Raw genomic sequence first — 13292 nt, 5'->3', positions numbered from 1 at the left:
AAATTCAAGGGCTCAAACTGACTAAAGAGAGGGTGAGAACTCTGCAAGAATAATCCTCAACACCGCCTTTGCCATTTCAGCATAAAAAGGTCTGAGGTCTGCCGACACAATTTTGCTTGCCATTGACACAATTCTGGTGAGTTTGTTCTTAGATCTGCAGTTTAAGTGATCAGAGACCCAAATAACCTTGCTTTTTATGCCACTGGCCTAATGATTGAGTATTTCCATAGTTTTGCGGTGTACATGTGTCCAGAAGAAACTGGAACAGCCTTTAAAAACTCCTTTTAATGGAGGAGTCTTGAAGACGGGCTTTAAACCATCAGGTCTTGTTTAACCTCAGTTTACTAAGGCTTGCGATAACCTCAGCTTTATTAATAACTATTGTTGTGACGTTCTCCACGTGCTGTAGAGCCTTAAGCTGTTATTATAATAACAAACACATGCAATAAAAGTAAAAATAGACAAACAGTTGAATGAATAAATCCTTCCTGGAGCAAATATGCATTTAAACAACAGGAACAGGGTTTTAACAAACACTTCATAGTGACAGAATCTGAAGAAGAACAAAGAAACGGCACATGATAGAGTCTATTTTAATCTGACATTGGGTGGAGATGAGTGTGAAGCTAACGAATAGATTAATAAAGATTCTATAAGAATCAAAAGAATCTGCATGCTTAAATACAGAAATGAAAATATGGCTGAAATGACAAACACACAGAGGTTTTGCATTTACACAGTGCTGCTGTTACAACATGTACAATGAGAAAAACAAGTCTAACTAAGTCGTGTCTGTTTGACTGTCATGTGTTTGTGGTGTTAAGTGCAGATCTCCAGCGTCCCATCATTCAACTCTTCCCTGTACTGCATGTCTGTCTTGCACCTGTGGTCAGTGTGTGTGTCAGTGTGTGTGTCAGTGTGTGTGTCAGTGTGTGTGTCAGTGTGTGTGTCAGTGTGTGTGTGTCGGTGAGTGTGTCAGTGTGTGTGTCGTTGTGTGTGTCATGTCGTGTGGAGCAAAGCTGCCGGACACTGGAGTCCTCCTCTGTTGAGTTGAAGCCAGAGTCTCCGCTGCCGTGCCGGCTGGGATCGCTGGTGTCCTGATCCTCAGGGATGGAGATCTGCACGTCTGGGACTGAGTCGGTCTCAGCGCTGATCATGTCCAGATGATCCCACACAGAGCCGGAGCATCGAGGAGGCAGAAGATGCGGCGTCTCCGCGTCCGACAACCAAAGCTGGAGAGACACAGAGAGAACATGTTTTATTCCAGAGCAAGACTAATACTCTCTCATTAGATCAGGGGTGTCAAACTCAGTTCCTGGAGGGCCACAGTCCTGCAGAGTTTAGCTTCAACTCTAATTAAACACACCTGATCCTGCTAATCAAGTCCTTCAGGCTTATTTAAAAACTACAGGTATGTGTGTTGGAGCTGGTAGGAACTAAACTCTGCAGGGCTGTGGCCCTCCAGGAATTGAGTTTGACACCCCTGCATTAGATGGTCTAACAGTCCTTCATTAGTTGGTCTAACAGTCCTTCATTAGATGGTCTAACGGTCCTTCATTAGATGGTCTAATAGTCCTTCATTAGATGGTCTAGTAGTCCTTCATTAGATGGTCTAATAGTCCTTCATTAGATGGTCTAACAGTCCTTCATTAGATGGTCTAATAGTCCTTCATTAGATGGACTAATAGTCCTTCACTAGATGGACTAATAGTCCTTCATTAGATGGTCTAATAGTCCTTCATTAGATGGTCTAGTAGTCCTTCATTAGATGGTCTAATAGTCCTTCATTAGATGGTCTAACGGTCCTTCATTAGATGGTCTAACGGTCCTTCATTAGATGGTCTTTATAGTCCTTTATTAGATGGTCTAATAGTCCTTTATTAGATGGTCTAACGGTCCTTCATTAGATGGTCTAACGGTCCTTCATTAGATGGTCTTTATAGTCCTTCATTAGATGGTTTAACAGTCCTTCATTAGATGGTCTAACAGTCCTTCATTAGATGGTCTAATAGTCCTTCATTAGATGGTCTAGTAGTCCTTCATTAGATGGTCTAATAGTCCTTCATTAGATGGTCTAACAGTCCTTCATTAGATGGTCTAATAGTCCTTCATTAGATGGACTAATAGTCCTTCACTAGATGGACTAATAGTCCTTCATTAGATGGTCTAATAGTCCTTCATTAGATGGTCTAGTAGTCCTTCATTAGATGGTCTAATAGTCCTTCATTAGATGGTCTAACGGTCCTTCATTAGATGGTCTAACGGTCCTTCATTAGATGGTCTTTATAGTCCTTTATTAGATGGTCTAATAGTCCTTTATTAGATGGTCTAATAGTCCTTCATTAGATGGTCTAGAAGTCCTTCATTAGATGGTCTAATAGTCCTTCATTTGATGGTCTAGTAGTCCTTCATTAGATGGTCTAATAGTCCTTCATTAGATGGTCTAATAGTCCTTCATTAGATGGTCTAATAGTCCTTCATTAGATGGTCTAATAGTCCTTCATTAGATGGTCTATTAGTCCTTCATTAGATGGTCTAATAGTCCTTCATTAGATGGTCTAATAGTCCTTCATTAGATGGTCTAATAGTCCTTCATTAGATGGTCTAATAGTCCTTCATTAGATGGTCTAACAGTCCTTCATTAGATGGTCTAATAGTCCTTCATTAGATGGACTAATAGTCCTTCACTAGATGGACTAATAATCCTTCATTAGATGGTCTAATAGTCCTTCATTAGATGGTCTAGTAGTCCTTCATTAGATGGTCTAATAGTCCTTCATTAGATGGTCTAACGGTCCTTCATTAGATGGTCTAACGGTCCTTCATTAGATGGTCTTTATAGTCCTTTATTAGATGGTCTAATAGTCATTTATTAGATGGTCTAATAGTCCTTCATTAGATGGTCTAGAAGTCCTTCATTAGATGGTATAATAGTCCTTCATTAGATGGTCTAGTAGTCCTTCATTAGATGGTCTAATAGTCCTTCATTAGATGGTCTAATAGTCCTTCATTAGATGGTCTAATAGTCCTTCATTAGATGGTTTAACAGTCCTTCATTAGATGGGCTAATAGTCCTTCATTAGATGGTCTAATAGTCCTTCATTAGATGGTCTATTAGTCCTTCATTAGATGGTGTAATAGTCCTTCATTAGATGGACTAATAGTCCTTCATTAGATGGTTTAACAGTCCTTCATTAGATGGTCTAATAGTCCTTCATTAGATGGTCTAACAGTCCTTCATTAGATGGTGTAATAGTCCTTCATTAGATGGTCTAATAGTCCTTCACTATATGGACTAATAGTCCTTCATTAGATGGTCTAACAGTCCTTCATTAGATGGTCTAATAGTCCTTCATTAGATGGTCTAATAGTCCTTCATTAGATGGTGTAATAGTCCTTCATTAGATGGTCTAATAGTCCTTCATTAGATGGTGTAATAGTCCTTCATTAGATGGACTAATAGTCCTTCATTAGATGGTCTAACAGTCCTTCATTAGATGGTCTAACAGTCCTTCATTAGATGGTCTAATAGTCCTTCATTAGATGGTGTAATAGTCCTTCATTAGATGGTTTAACAGTCCTTCATTAGATGGTCTAACAGTCCTTCATTAGATGGTCTAACAGTCCTTCATTAGATGGTCTAACAGTCCTTCATTAGATTGTCTAATAGTCCTTCATTAGATGGTCTAACAGTCCTTCATTAGATGGTCTAATAGTCCTTCATTAGATGGTCTAACAGTCTTCATTAGATGGTCTAACGGTCCTTCATTAGATGGTTTAACAGTCCTTCATTAGATGGTTTAACAGTCCTTCATTAGATGGTCTAACAGTCCTTCATTAGATGGTCTAATAGTCCTTCATTAGATGGTCTAACAGTCCTTCATTAGATGGTCTAAGAGTCCTTCATTAGATGGTTTAACAGTCCTTCATTAGATGGACTAATAGTCCTTCATTAGATGGTTTAACAGTCCTTCATTAGATGGTTTAACAGTCCTTCATTAGATGGTCTAACAGTCCTTCATTAGATGGTCTAATAGTCCTTCATTAGATGGTCTAGTAGTCCTTCATTAGATGGTCTAATAGTCCTTCATTAGATGGTCTAACAGTCCTTCATTAGATGGACTAATAGTCCTTCACTAGATGGACTAATAGTCCTTCATTAGATGGTCTAATAGTCCTTCATTAGATGGTCTAGTAGTCATTCATTAGATGGTCTAATAGTCCTTCATTAGATGGTCTAACGGTCCTTCATTAGATGGTCTAACGGTCCTTCATTAGATGGTCTTTATAGTCCTTTATTAGATGGTCTAATAGTCCTTTATTAGATGGTCTAATAGTCCTTTATTAGATGGTCTAATAGTCCTTCATTAGATGGTCTAATAGTCCTTCATTAGATGGTCTAATAGTCCTTCATTAGATGGTCTAACGGTCCTTCATTAGATGGTCTAACGGTCCTTCATTAGATGGTCTAACGGTCCTTCATTAGATGGTCTTTATAGTCCTTTATTAGATGGTCTAATAGTCCTTTATTAGATGGTCTAATAGTCCTTCATTAGATGGTCTAGAAGTCCTTCATTAGATGGTCTAATAGTCCTTCATTAGATGGTCTAGTAGTCCTTCATTAGATGGTCTAGTAGTCCTTCATTAGATGGTCTAATAGTCCTTCATTAGATGGTCTAATAGTCCTTCATTAGATGGTTTAACAGTCCTTCATTAGATGGTCTAATAGTCCTTCATTAGACGGTCTAATAGTCCTTCATTAGATGGTCTAATAGTCCTTCATTAGATGGTCTAATAGTCCTTTATTAGATGGTCTAGTAGTCCTTCATTAGATGGCCTAATAGTCATATACAGGTCCTTCTTAAAAAAATAGCATATTGTGATAAAGTTCATTATTTTCCATAATGTAATGATAAAAATTAAACTTTCATATATTTTAAATTCATTGCACACCAACTGAAATATTTCAGGTCTTTAATTGTTTTAATACTGATGATTTTGGCATACAGCTCATGAAAACCCCAAATTCCTATCTCAAAAAATTAGCATATTTCATCCGACCAATAAAATAAGTGTTTTTAATACAAAAAAAAAGTCAACCTTCAAATAATTATGTTCAGTTATGCACTCAATACTTGGTCGGGAATCCTTTTGCAGAAATGACTGCTTCAATGCGGCGTGGCATGGAGGCAATCAGCCTGTGGCACTGCTGAGGTGTTATGGAGGCCCAGGATTCTTCGACAGTGGCCTTAAGCTCATCCAGAGTGTTGGGTCTTGCGTCTCTCAACTTTCTCTTCACAATATCCCACAGATTCTCTATCGGGTTCAGGTCAGGTCAAAATGAAATCATCTCCATAAAGCTTTTCAGCAGATGGAAGCATGAAGTGCTGTGGGTACTTGACACTGGACTTCAGGCATTTTGGCATTTCCTTCTCCCCAGTCTTCCTCCAGACTCTGGCACCTTGATTTCCGAATGACATGCAAAATTTGCTTTCATCCGAAAAAAGTACTTTGGACCACTGAGCAACAGTCCAGTGCTGCTTCTCTGTAGCCCAGGTCAGGCGCTTCTGCCGCTGTTTCTGGTTCAAAAGTGGCTTGACCTGGGGAATGCGGCACCTGTAGCCCATTTCCTGCACACGCCTGTGCACGGTGGCTCTGGATGTTTCTACTCCAGACTCAGTACACTGCTTCCGCAGGTCCCCAAGGTCTGGAATCGGTCCTTCTCCACAATCTTCCTCAGGGTCCGGTCACCTCTTCTCGTTGTGCAGCGTTTTTTGCCACACTTTTTCCGTCCCACAGACTTCCCACTGAGGTGCCTTGATACAGCACTCTGGGAACAGCCTATTTGTTCAGAAATTTCTTTCTGTGTCTTACCCTCTTGCTTGAGGGTGTCAATGATGGCCTTCTGGACAGCAGTCAGGTCGGCAGTCTTACCCATGATTGCGGTTTTGAGTAATGAAACAGGCTGGGAGTTTTTAAAAGCCTCAGGAATCTTTTGCAGGTGTTTAGAGTTAATTAGTTGATTCAGATGATTAGATTAATAGCTCGTTTAGAGACCCTTTTCATGATATGATAATTCTTTGAGATAGGAATTTTGGGTTTTCATGAGCCAAAAATCATCCGTATTAAAACAATAAAAGACCTGAAATATTTCAGTTGGTGTGCAATGAATCTAAAATATATGCAAGTTTAATTTTTATCATTACATTATGGAAAATAATGTACTTTATCACAATATGCTAATTTTTTTAAGAGAACCTGTATATACATCACACATATCAGATCATATCGTTTAAATAACACAATGTTACAGCGTGCGTTTGAACCAATAATGGTTAGATCTAATAATATTTTCACTTAAGTTTAGGTCGGTCTAACAGAATAAAGTAATCAAATGTACTGGATAGACTTCACTGTTAATACATTAAAGGGTAAAACATTACAGTTACATTTACATTAGCTGACGCTTTTATCCAAAGTTAAAGTTACAGCAGTTATTTAGAGACAGACAGCAGAAGGTATTAGGCTGCTGTCATAGATCCAACATACTGTTACACACATGCAATACTATTACATACTATTACATACTATTACTTGCAAGAATGAGTAAAGTTATGTGTAATAACCGCAGCAGAATACAGACCCTATATGGTATGGATTTAATATTAATACTACGGTATTAGATCGTGGTATCGAGCATCCCTGCACTGCTACTGTGTCAAGTCAAGTCATCTTCATTTATACAGCGCTTTTTTAACAATATAGACTGTTTCAAAGCAGCTTTACAGTGATAATAGGAGATTACCGTAACACTGTACAGTAAGACTCACACTGCGTCTAAGGACAGCGATGGCATTGGCGAGGAAGAAGCTAACTCAGTTGGGAATGATGTCTTTTTTGCTCAATCCCGCGGTAGTGAAAGTTACTCACCGAGGGAAGATTTAACTTCTTGAGACACCGGCGGAAGTTGAAATGTTCGTGCTCAATCGGGATCCCATCGCAAAATCTTCTCCGAATGGAGCTAAGGCGGTTGTGTCACGAGAATCCGAGGTGAATGAGCATGAATCGGCAGTTCCCATGGAGGACCTTACAGAGATGGATTGATTTGATTTTATCCGGAAAAATGACCGGGTCAGGTGAATTGACGGACGAGCCGGACTGCTAGTTGGCCACGTATCCAAAGTCTGTTATGTTAAGGGCATGTAGATGAGTGTGTTTTAAATAGCCCCATCAAGCGAACCAAATGCTTAGATTATCTAAGATGTAAAAAGGCCTCTTTTGCCCTTATACAAGAGTCTCAATTGAAGTCAGCTGACGTGCATCGCTTTCAAAATAGATACTTTAAAATGATGTCTTCCTCTTCGGCCGTCAATAAATCTAAAGGGGTGCTGATATTGTCTAGGCGTTCAACTAATTTTTTAATTACACGTTCTGGTTGGGATAAAGAAGGCGAATCACCTATGTTGTTGGTTTTCTAAATAATACTAAATACGCTTTTGTGTCTGTATATGCACCCAACAAGGGTGATCCCTTATTTTTTCAAGAATTATTACGTTTAGTTGCGAGCTTGGAGGATTGTCTCGTGGTGTTAGGGGGCGATTTTAATGCGGTGTTGGATCCTCAGCTAGATAGATCTCATGCTTTCTAAGGCTGATTCAAGGATTTCTGGATGTTTTAACTCCATTTTGTGACATTCTAACATATGTGATGTCTGGCATTTACAAAATGATGGTTCCAAGGATTATATATTCTCTTCAGCTCGTCACAGGAGCTATTCAAGGATTGACTATTTACTTATTTCTCCCTCTCTAATTCCATATATTAATAAAGTAAATATTCTGCCACTTCTTTTATCTGATCATTCCCCAATATTTACTACTTTACCCCTGTATCATTGGGCTCCAGGCACAATCATTGGAGATTTAATATTTCCTTGTTACAGGACTGTACATTTGTGGCTGAATTACACAGCTCTTTGAAGGAGTTTTTGCAGATTAATAGAGATTCAGCTTCTAACCCTCAAGTATTGAGGGAAAGCACTAAATGTTTTATTAGGGGTAAATGTATACGTTTTTCATCCTTCAGTAAAAAGCGTAGAGAGAGCCGTAAAATCGAATTAGAAAAACAAATTGATATACTAGAGAAGGAATTAAATGGTACATTTTCTGAGATAAAAGCCAAAGTAGTGAATGTCCTTAATTCAGAATTAAAATCTATATATTTGCATAGAGCTGATTTTTTCATACCCAGCACTAGACAATCTTCTTATTTCAATGGATAGTGCCCTTCTGAGCTTTTGGCTTTGAGTTTGAAGGATGGTGAATCTAAGGCCAGCATATATGCTATTAAGCATGAGGGTTCAGTATATACTCAACCTAAGGATGTAAATAGAATATTTGAATCCTATTATCAACAGCTGTATAATTCAGAATACAGCACTTACCCAACAAATTTTGATTTATTCCTTAAGCATTTAAATCTTCCCAAATTAAATGATTCTCAGCGCGATATATTGGTCAGCCCTTTGACAATTGAAGAATTGAAATCAGCCCTGGACTCCATGAGCAGTAATAAAGGCCCTGGGTTAGATGGGACCCCCCCCCCGGAGTTATTGAAGACATTATGGGACATAGTGGCTCCCTTGATACTTAATTCTTTTAATTTTGCTTTAGAAAAAGGTACACAGGGACCAAAACACATCTTTAACCTGTTAAGCACTGAAGCCATTTTTGAGTTGTTTTGTCTGAGAGACACGCATAAAAGTACAGACTCATAACTCCAAAACTGTAACAAGGAGAGTCAAAAGGGAGGTATTGTTTGATAGAACACTTTTCACATTTTTTGAAAATATAAATTACATTACATTTGGACATTTTCCTGCCGAGAAACTGCTGATAAAAGACAAAAAATAAATATAATTTTTATTATGATTTTGCATATCTTTCTTATTTGACATATAATAACTCAGGAAGGAAATAAGGTAGGTGGAAATTTCTTTTTTGGTGAATTCCCTCTACATGTGAGCTGCATCTGGATAAAATTGTGTGGTGATTGGATAAAGGAATCAAAAGTTACAGCATTTGGAACCAAGACAGGCTTTTTGTTCAGTCATTGACGCCCCCTAATGGGCATTTTTAAAATTGTTCCTCCATGGAGAATATCTTGTCATAAACGCAATAGATTATGTTCATTTTGGGCTCATTTTAATTGTAATAGTATGCTGTAAAAAATGATGTGCCATTTTCAACGATCTGTGAATCTTTCATGAGCTGTATTGTGTTTTTGGCACATTGCAGTACATAGTAAAAAAAGTATTTTATAGATTATGAAAAAAATAAATTCTATTTATTAGCAAATAACTAAGCAATACTTAGGAGATGTTCAAATTGGCTACATTCACTATTAAGTTCAGACTCTAAGCTTTCAAATGACACCTATTTTGTGTTAATCAAGGCAATATTTTTGAAAAATATGATAATTAATATTTTCGCAGCCAGGTGGCCTCCGCTGGCGGTGCCCTCAGATTTAGAGGGACTACTCAGCACTCGTTCAGAGTTGATCGAAGTTGTTAGATGCTTTAAAAAGCTGAGATTCTAAGCTTTAAGATGATACATATTTTGTGTTATCCCACGTTTTAAAAAAGCACGGATGGCTCCGGAAACATTGGAAAACACATTGCATCCCGGAAAGATGAGAGACATGTTTTTTAGCCAAGCATGCATCACTTCGTGAGGTATATCTCGTGATCAACAAATGGATCATGTTGTGTTTGGGCTCTTTGTAATCGTGAGAATCTGCTGTCAATAAAGATGTTCAATTTTTCACAATCCATGCATGTTTTATGGAGTTATGAGCTGAAACGTCACATCAAAACAACATAGCATCACTGCTACTGCTACTTCATTGGTGCGCATAGTGCAACGTCATGTGTTAGAAGTCCATAAGGAATATCTTTAGATCTGAGTGATGGATTATGGTGAGTTTGGGCTCTTTTTAATCTTAACAATCTGCTGTAAATAATGATGTGCCATTTTACACGATTTATGCATGCTTCATTGAGTTATGAGTGAAATCGCGGCATTAGTGCTCCATCTATATACAAGGCTCTATGTGCGCCTGTGGGGGTGCGTGTGTTACAACTCCATTAGGAATATCTTAAGATCTGAGTGATGGATTATGCTGTGTTTGGGCTCTTTTTGATCGTGAGAGTCTGCTGAAAATAATGTTGTGCAATACCCTACGATCTGTGCATGTTTCATGAAGTTATAAGCGAAAAACCAAAGCGAGTGCTTCACCAGTATATACTTGGCTAGGTACGTCTGTGGTATTTTTTGTGTTGGAACGCCATGAGGAATATCTTTAGATCTGATTTATGGAATATATTGAGTTTGGGCTCTTTTTAATCGTGAGCCCCTGCTGTAAATAACAATATGTCATTTTTCATGATCGATGTATCTTTCATGAAGATACGAGTGAAAAGGCCAAGTCTAAGCTACCTTGCTTGGCTACGTGCGTCTGTGGATTTTCTTTGTGGTAGAAATCCATGAGGAATATCTTTAGTTCTGAGTGATGGATTATGTTAAGTTTGGACTCATTTTAATCGTAAGAATCTGCTGTAAATAATGACGTGTCATTTCCCACAATCGGAGTATGTTTAATGAAGTTACGAACGGAAATGTGCCTTAAATTATGCATCCTTATATGATTTACATATGGTCTCTTGAGGGGCTTCTTGTACAAAACCTCACTCAAGTTTAGTAAAAAGCCCGAAACAATTATGCTTGTTCTATTCTACTCATTGAGACCTTTCAAATGAAATATGGCACATGACTATCTGAGCTGTATGATGTATATGACATATTGTAGTATGTACTACTTCATAAATTATGAAAACATTCTTTTTCTATTTATCAGCAAATAACTCATCACTACTTAGGAAGTTATAAAATTGGCTACATTCATTGTAAATTTCAGACTCTAAGCTTTCAAATGACACCTATTTTAAGTTGATCAAGGTAATATTTTTGAAAAATATTATTATTATTTTTTATCGAAGCTAGGTGGCGCCAGCTGGCGGTACACTCCGTTTTAGAGGGATTACTCAGCACTCGTTAGGAGTTGATCAAAGTGATTAGATGCATTAAAAAGCTGAGATTCTAAAGCTTTAAAATGATACCTATTTTGTGTTATTCCATTTCAGTGGTTGCTTAGAAATTTGAATATGAATGTTTTTTCGCGGGGGGGGGGGGGGTCCGGTACCGGGGGCGTTGGTTATTAACAGGTTAATAACTTTGCTTTTGAAGAAAGGGAAGGATTCTCTTGAATGCTCTAGCTACAGGCCAATTAGCCTTCTATCCACAGATTCAAAGCTGATGGCTAAAGTCTTGGCCTTGAGATTGGATCGGTGTGTAGGAGACTTGATCAAGTATGATCAGTCAGGTTTTCTTAGGGGGAGATTTGCTGCTGACAATATACGTAGGCTTCTTTATATTATTCAACAAGCAGACTCCTATACAGCTTCCTCTGCAGTCCTTTCTCTGGATGCAGAAAAAGCATTCGACAGAATTGAGTGGAATTTTTTGTGGTCTGTCCTGGAGCGTTTTGGATTTGGTTATTTTTTCGTGCAAGCTGTCAAAACTATCTATTTTGATTGTTCAGCCAGAGTTCTTACTGGTCCTCATATTTCTCCTCCCTTCCGCCTTGGCAGAGGCACACGCCAAGGATGTCCCCTGTCACCCTTGCTTTTTAATTTATCATTAGAGCCTTTGGCCCAAGCGATTAGACAATGCTCTGCAATAGTCCCTATAAGCTGTATTAATACTTCTCATAAGATTTCACTCTATGCTGATGACATTCTTTTGTATTTATCAAACATATGCTTAAAATTATTTGATACATTTGGTAAACTGTCCGGTTATAAAATTAACTGGAGCAAATCCGTACTTTTGCCCCTTAACTTAGCTGCTAAATCAGAGAATCAGGCCTGACCCACCATGATTCCAGTCAGCGACCAGTTTAATTATCTTGGGATTAGAGTTTTTTCTTCACTATCTCGCATTCCTAAGTGGAACTACCAGAGCAACCATTAAGATGAATATACTTCTGAGGCTGAGCTTTTTCTTTTCAACTTTACCTCTGGCACCACCTATTGCTTTAAAGAGCTTCGGACAGCAGTAACAAAATTCTTATGGAACAATAAACGGCCTAGAATTCGTCTCAAATCTATGCACAGGCTAAAACTTCATGGAGGCTTATCTATACCAGATTTTTGGTCCTATTATTTAGCATACCAAATAAGACCACTTAGGACTTGGATTGATTTTGCCTCCCCTGTGCCATGGCGGCCTTAGAAACCCTTTGTTTCCAAATGCTGGGCTAACTGTGGGGTTTATACCCTGAAAGATATGTACAGTGATTATGGGCTTAAGTCCTTTCAGAGTCTTAAGGATGAATTTTCTCTTCCAGGATTTTCCTTATTTTTGTATCTAAGATTGAGGTCTGAGCTAAAAGCCTATGGAGTATCCTGGTCAACTAAAGTATCTTCTCATCCTATGATAGACTGGATAGATTCCAGTATGGCTTCTAGAAGTATTGTGGGCATAATTTATAAATCGCTTGTGGTACGACAGTACGTGAACATTCTGACTGTGGACTTCTGGGAGAGACAACTTAACACCGTGATTGACTGGGACACAAAGTGTGTCTGGGGGAATTGTTTTGCTACCTCAAAAAATCCAGCTCACCAAATGATACATTATAAGCTAATTTATAAGGCATATGCCACACCCTGTTTGCTATATAAAATGAAAAGAAAGTCTGATCATTTCTGTCACCTGTGTAACAGCGCATATTTAGGTACATATATGCATATGTTCTGGGACTGTTCTCGAATTGTGCCGGTCTGGTCTTCAGTCCAGGACCTACTGACAGATCTTCTGAAGATTCTGGTCCAAAAGGACCCTCTGGCTTTTCTTCTGCTGGATGATTCCTCGCTGTCACTGTGTGTCAGTCACAGGAGGATTCTGTTCGCTGCTCTTACTGCTGCTAAAAAGGTTATCCTAAAGCTGGAACCAACTACCCCAGCTATGTCTATCTGGATGTCCTATTTGCTGGACATTGCTCTTTTGGAGTGTATCACAGCTAAAAATGCTCGGCGCCAACAGAAATACAATACAAATTTGGCTGGACCTTATTGAGACTAGCAAAAAGACTCTGAGTTCCTTCTATATATAGTTTTGTCTAATTATATTTTAATTTCCTGTCATATGTATTTATTTTATTATTTCTATTTG

At 38.4% G+C, this 13292-nt stretch overlaps 1 protein-coding gene across 2 annotated transcripts in view; it reads right to left on the bottom strand.

The window, feature by feature from the left end:
- Positions 1–579: 579 nt before the first annotated feature.
- LOC143746827 (interferon alpha/beta receptor 1a-like) overlaps positions 580–13292 on the bottom strand; it is a 32924-nt gene continuing 20211 nt past the window's right edge. Inside the window, exons 7-8 of one of the 2 annotated variants that reach the window (XM_077238997.1) lie at positions 1006–1232; positions 580–901 (exon numbers count right to left, since the gene is read on the bottom strand). In XM_077238997.1, coding sequence (XP_077095112.1) covers positions 820–901; positions 1006–1232 — 309 coding nt within the window. In that variant the 3' untranslated portion in view covers positions 580–819. Of the gene's footprint in view, positions 1233–13292 lie in introns of both variants that reach the window. The other variant, XM_077238988.1, reaches the window with a different exon arrangement.

The sequence above is a fragment of the Siphateles boraxobius genome, unplaced genomic scaffold (assembly GCF_051911475.1).
Source record: "Siphateles boraxobius isolate OS27281-9 unplaced genomic scaffold, OSU_SipBor_1 100, whole genome shotgun sequence".
Lineage (NCBI taxonomy): Eukaryota > Metazoa > Chordata > Actinopteri > Cypriniformes > Leuciscidae > Siphateles > Siphateles boraxobius.
This window is presented reverse-complemented; position numbering and strand designations above follow the sequence as displayed.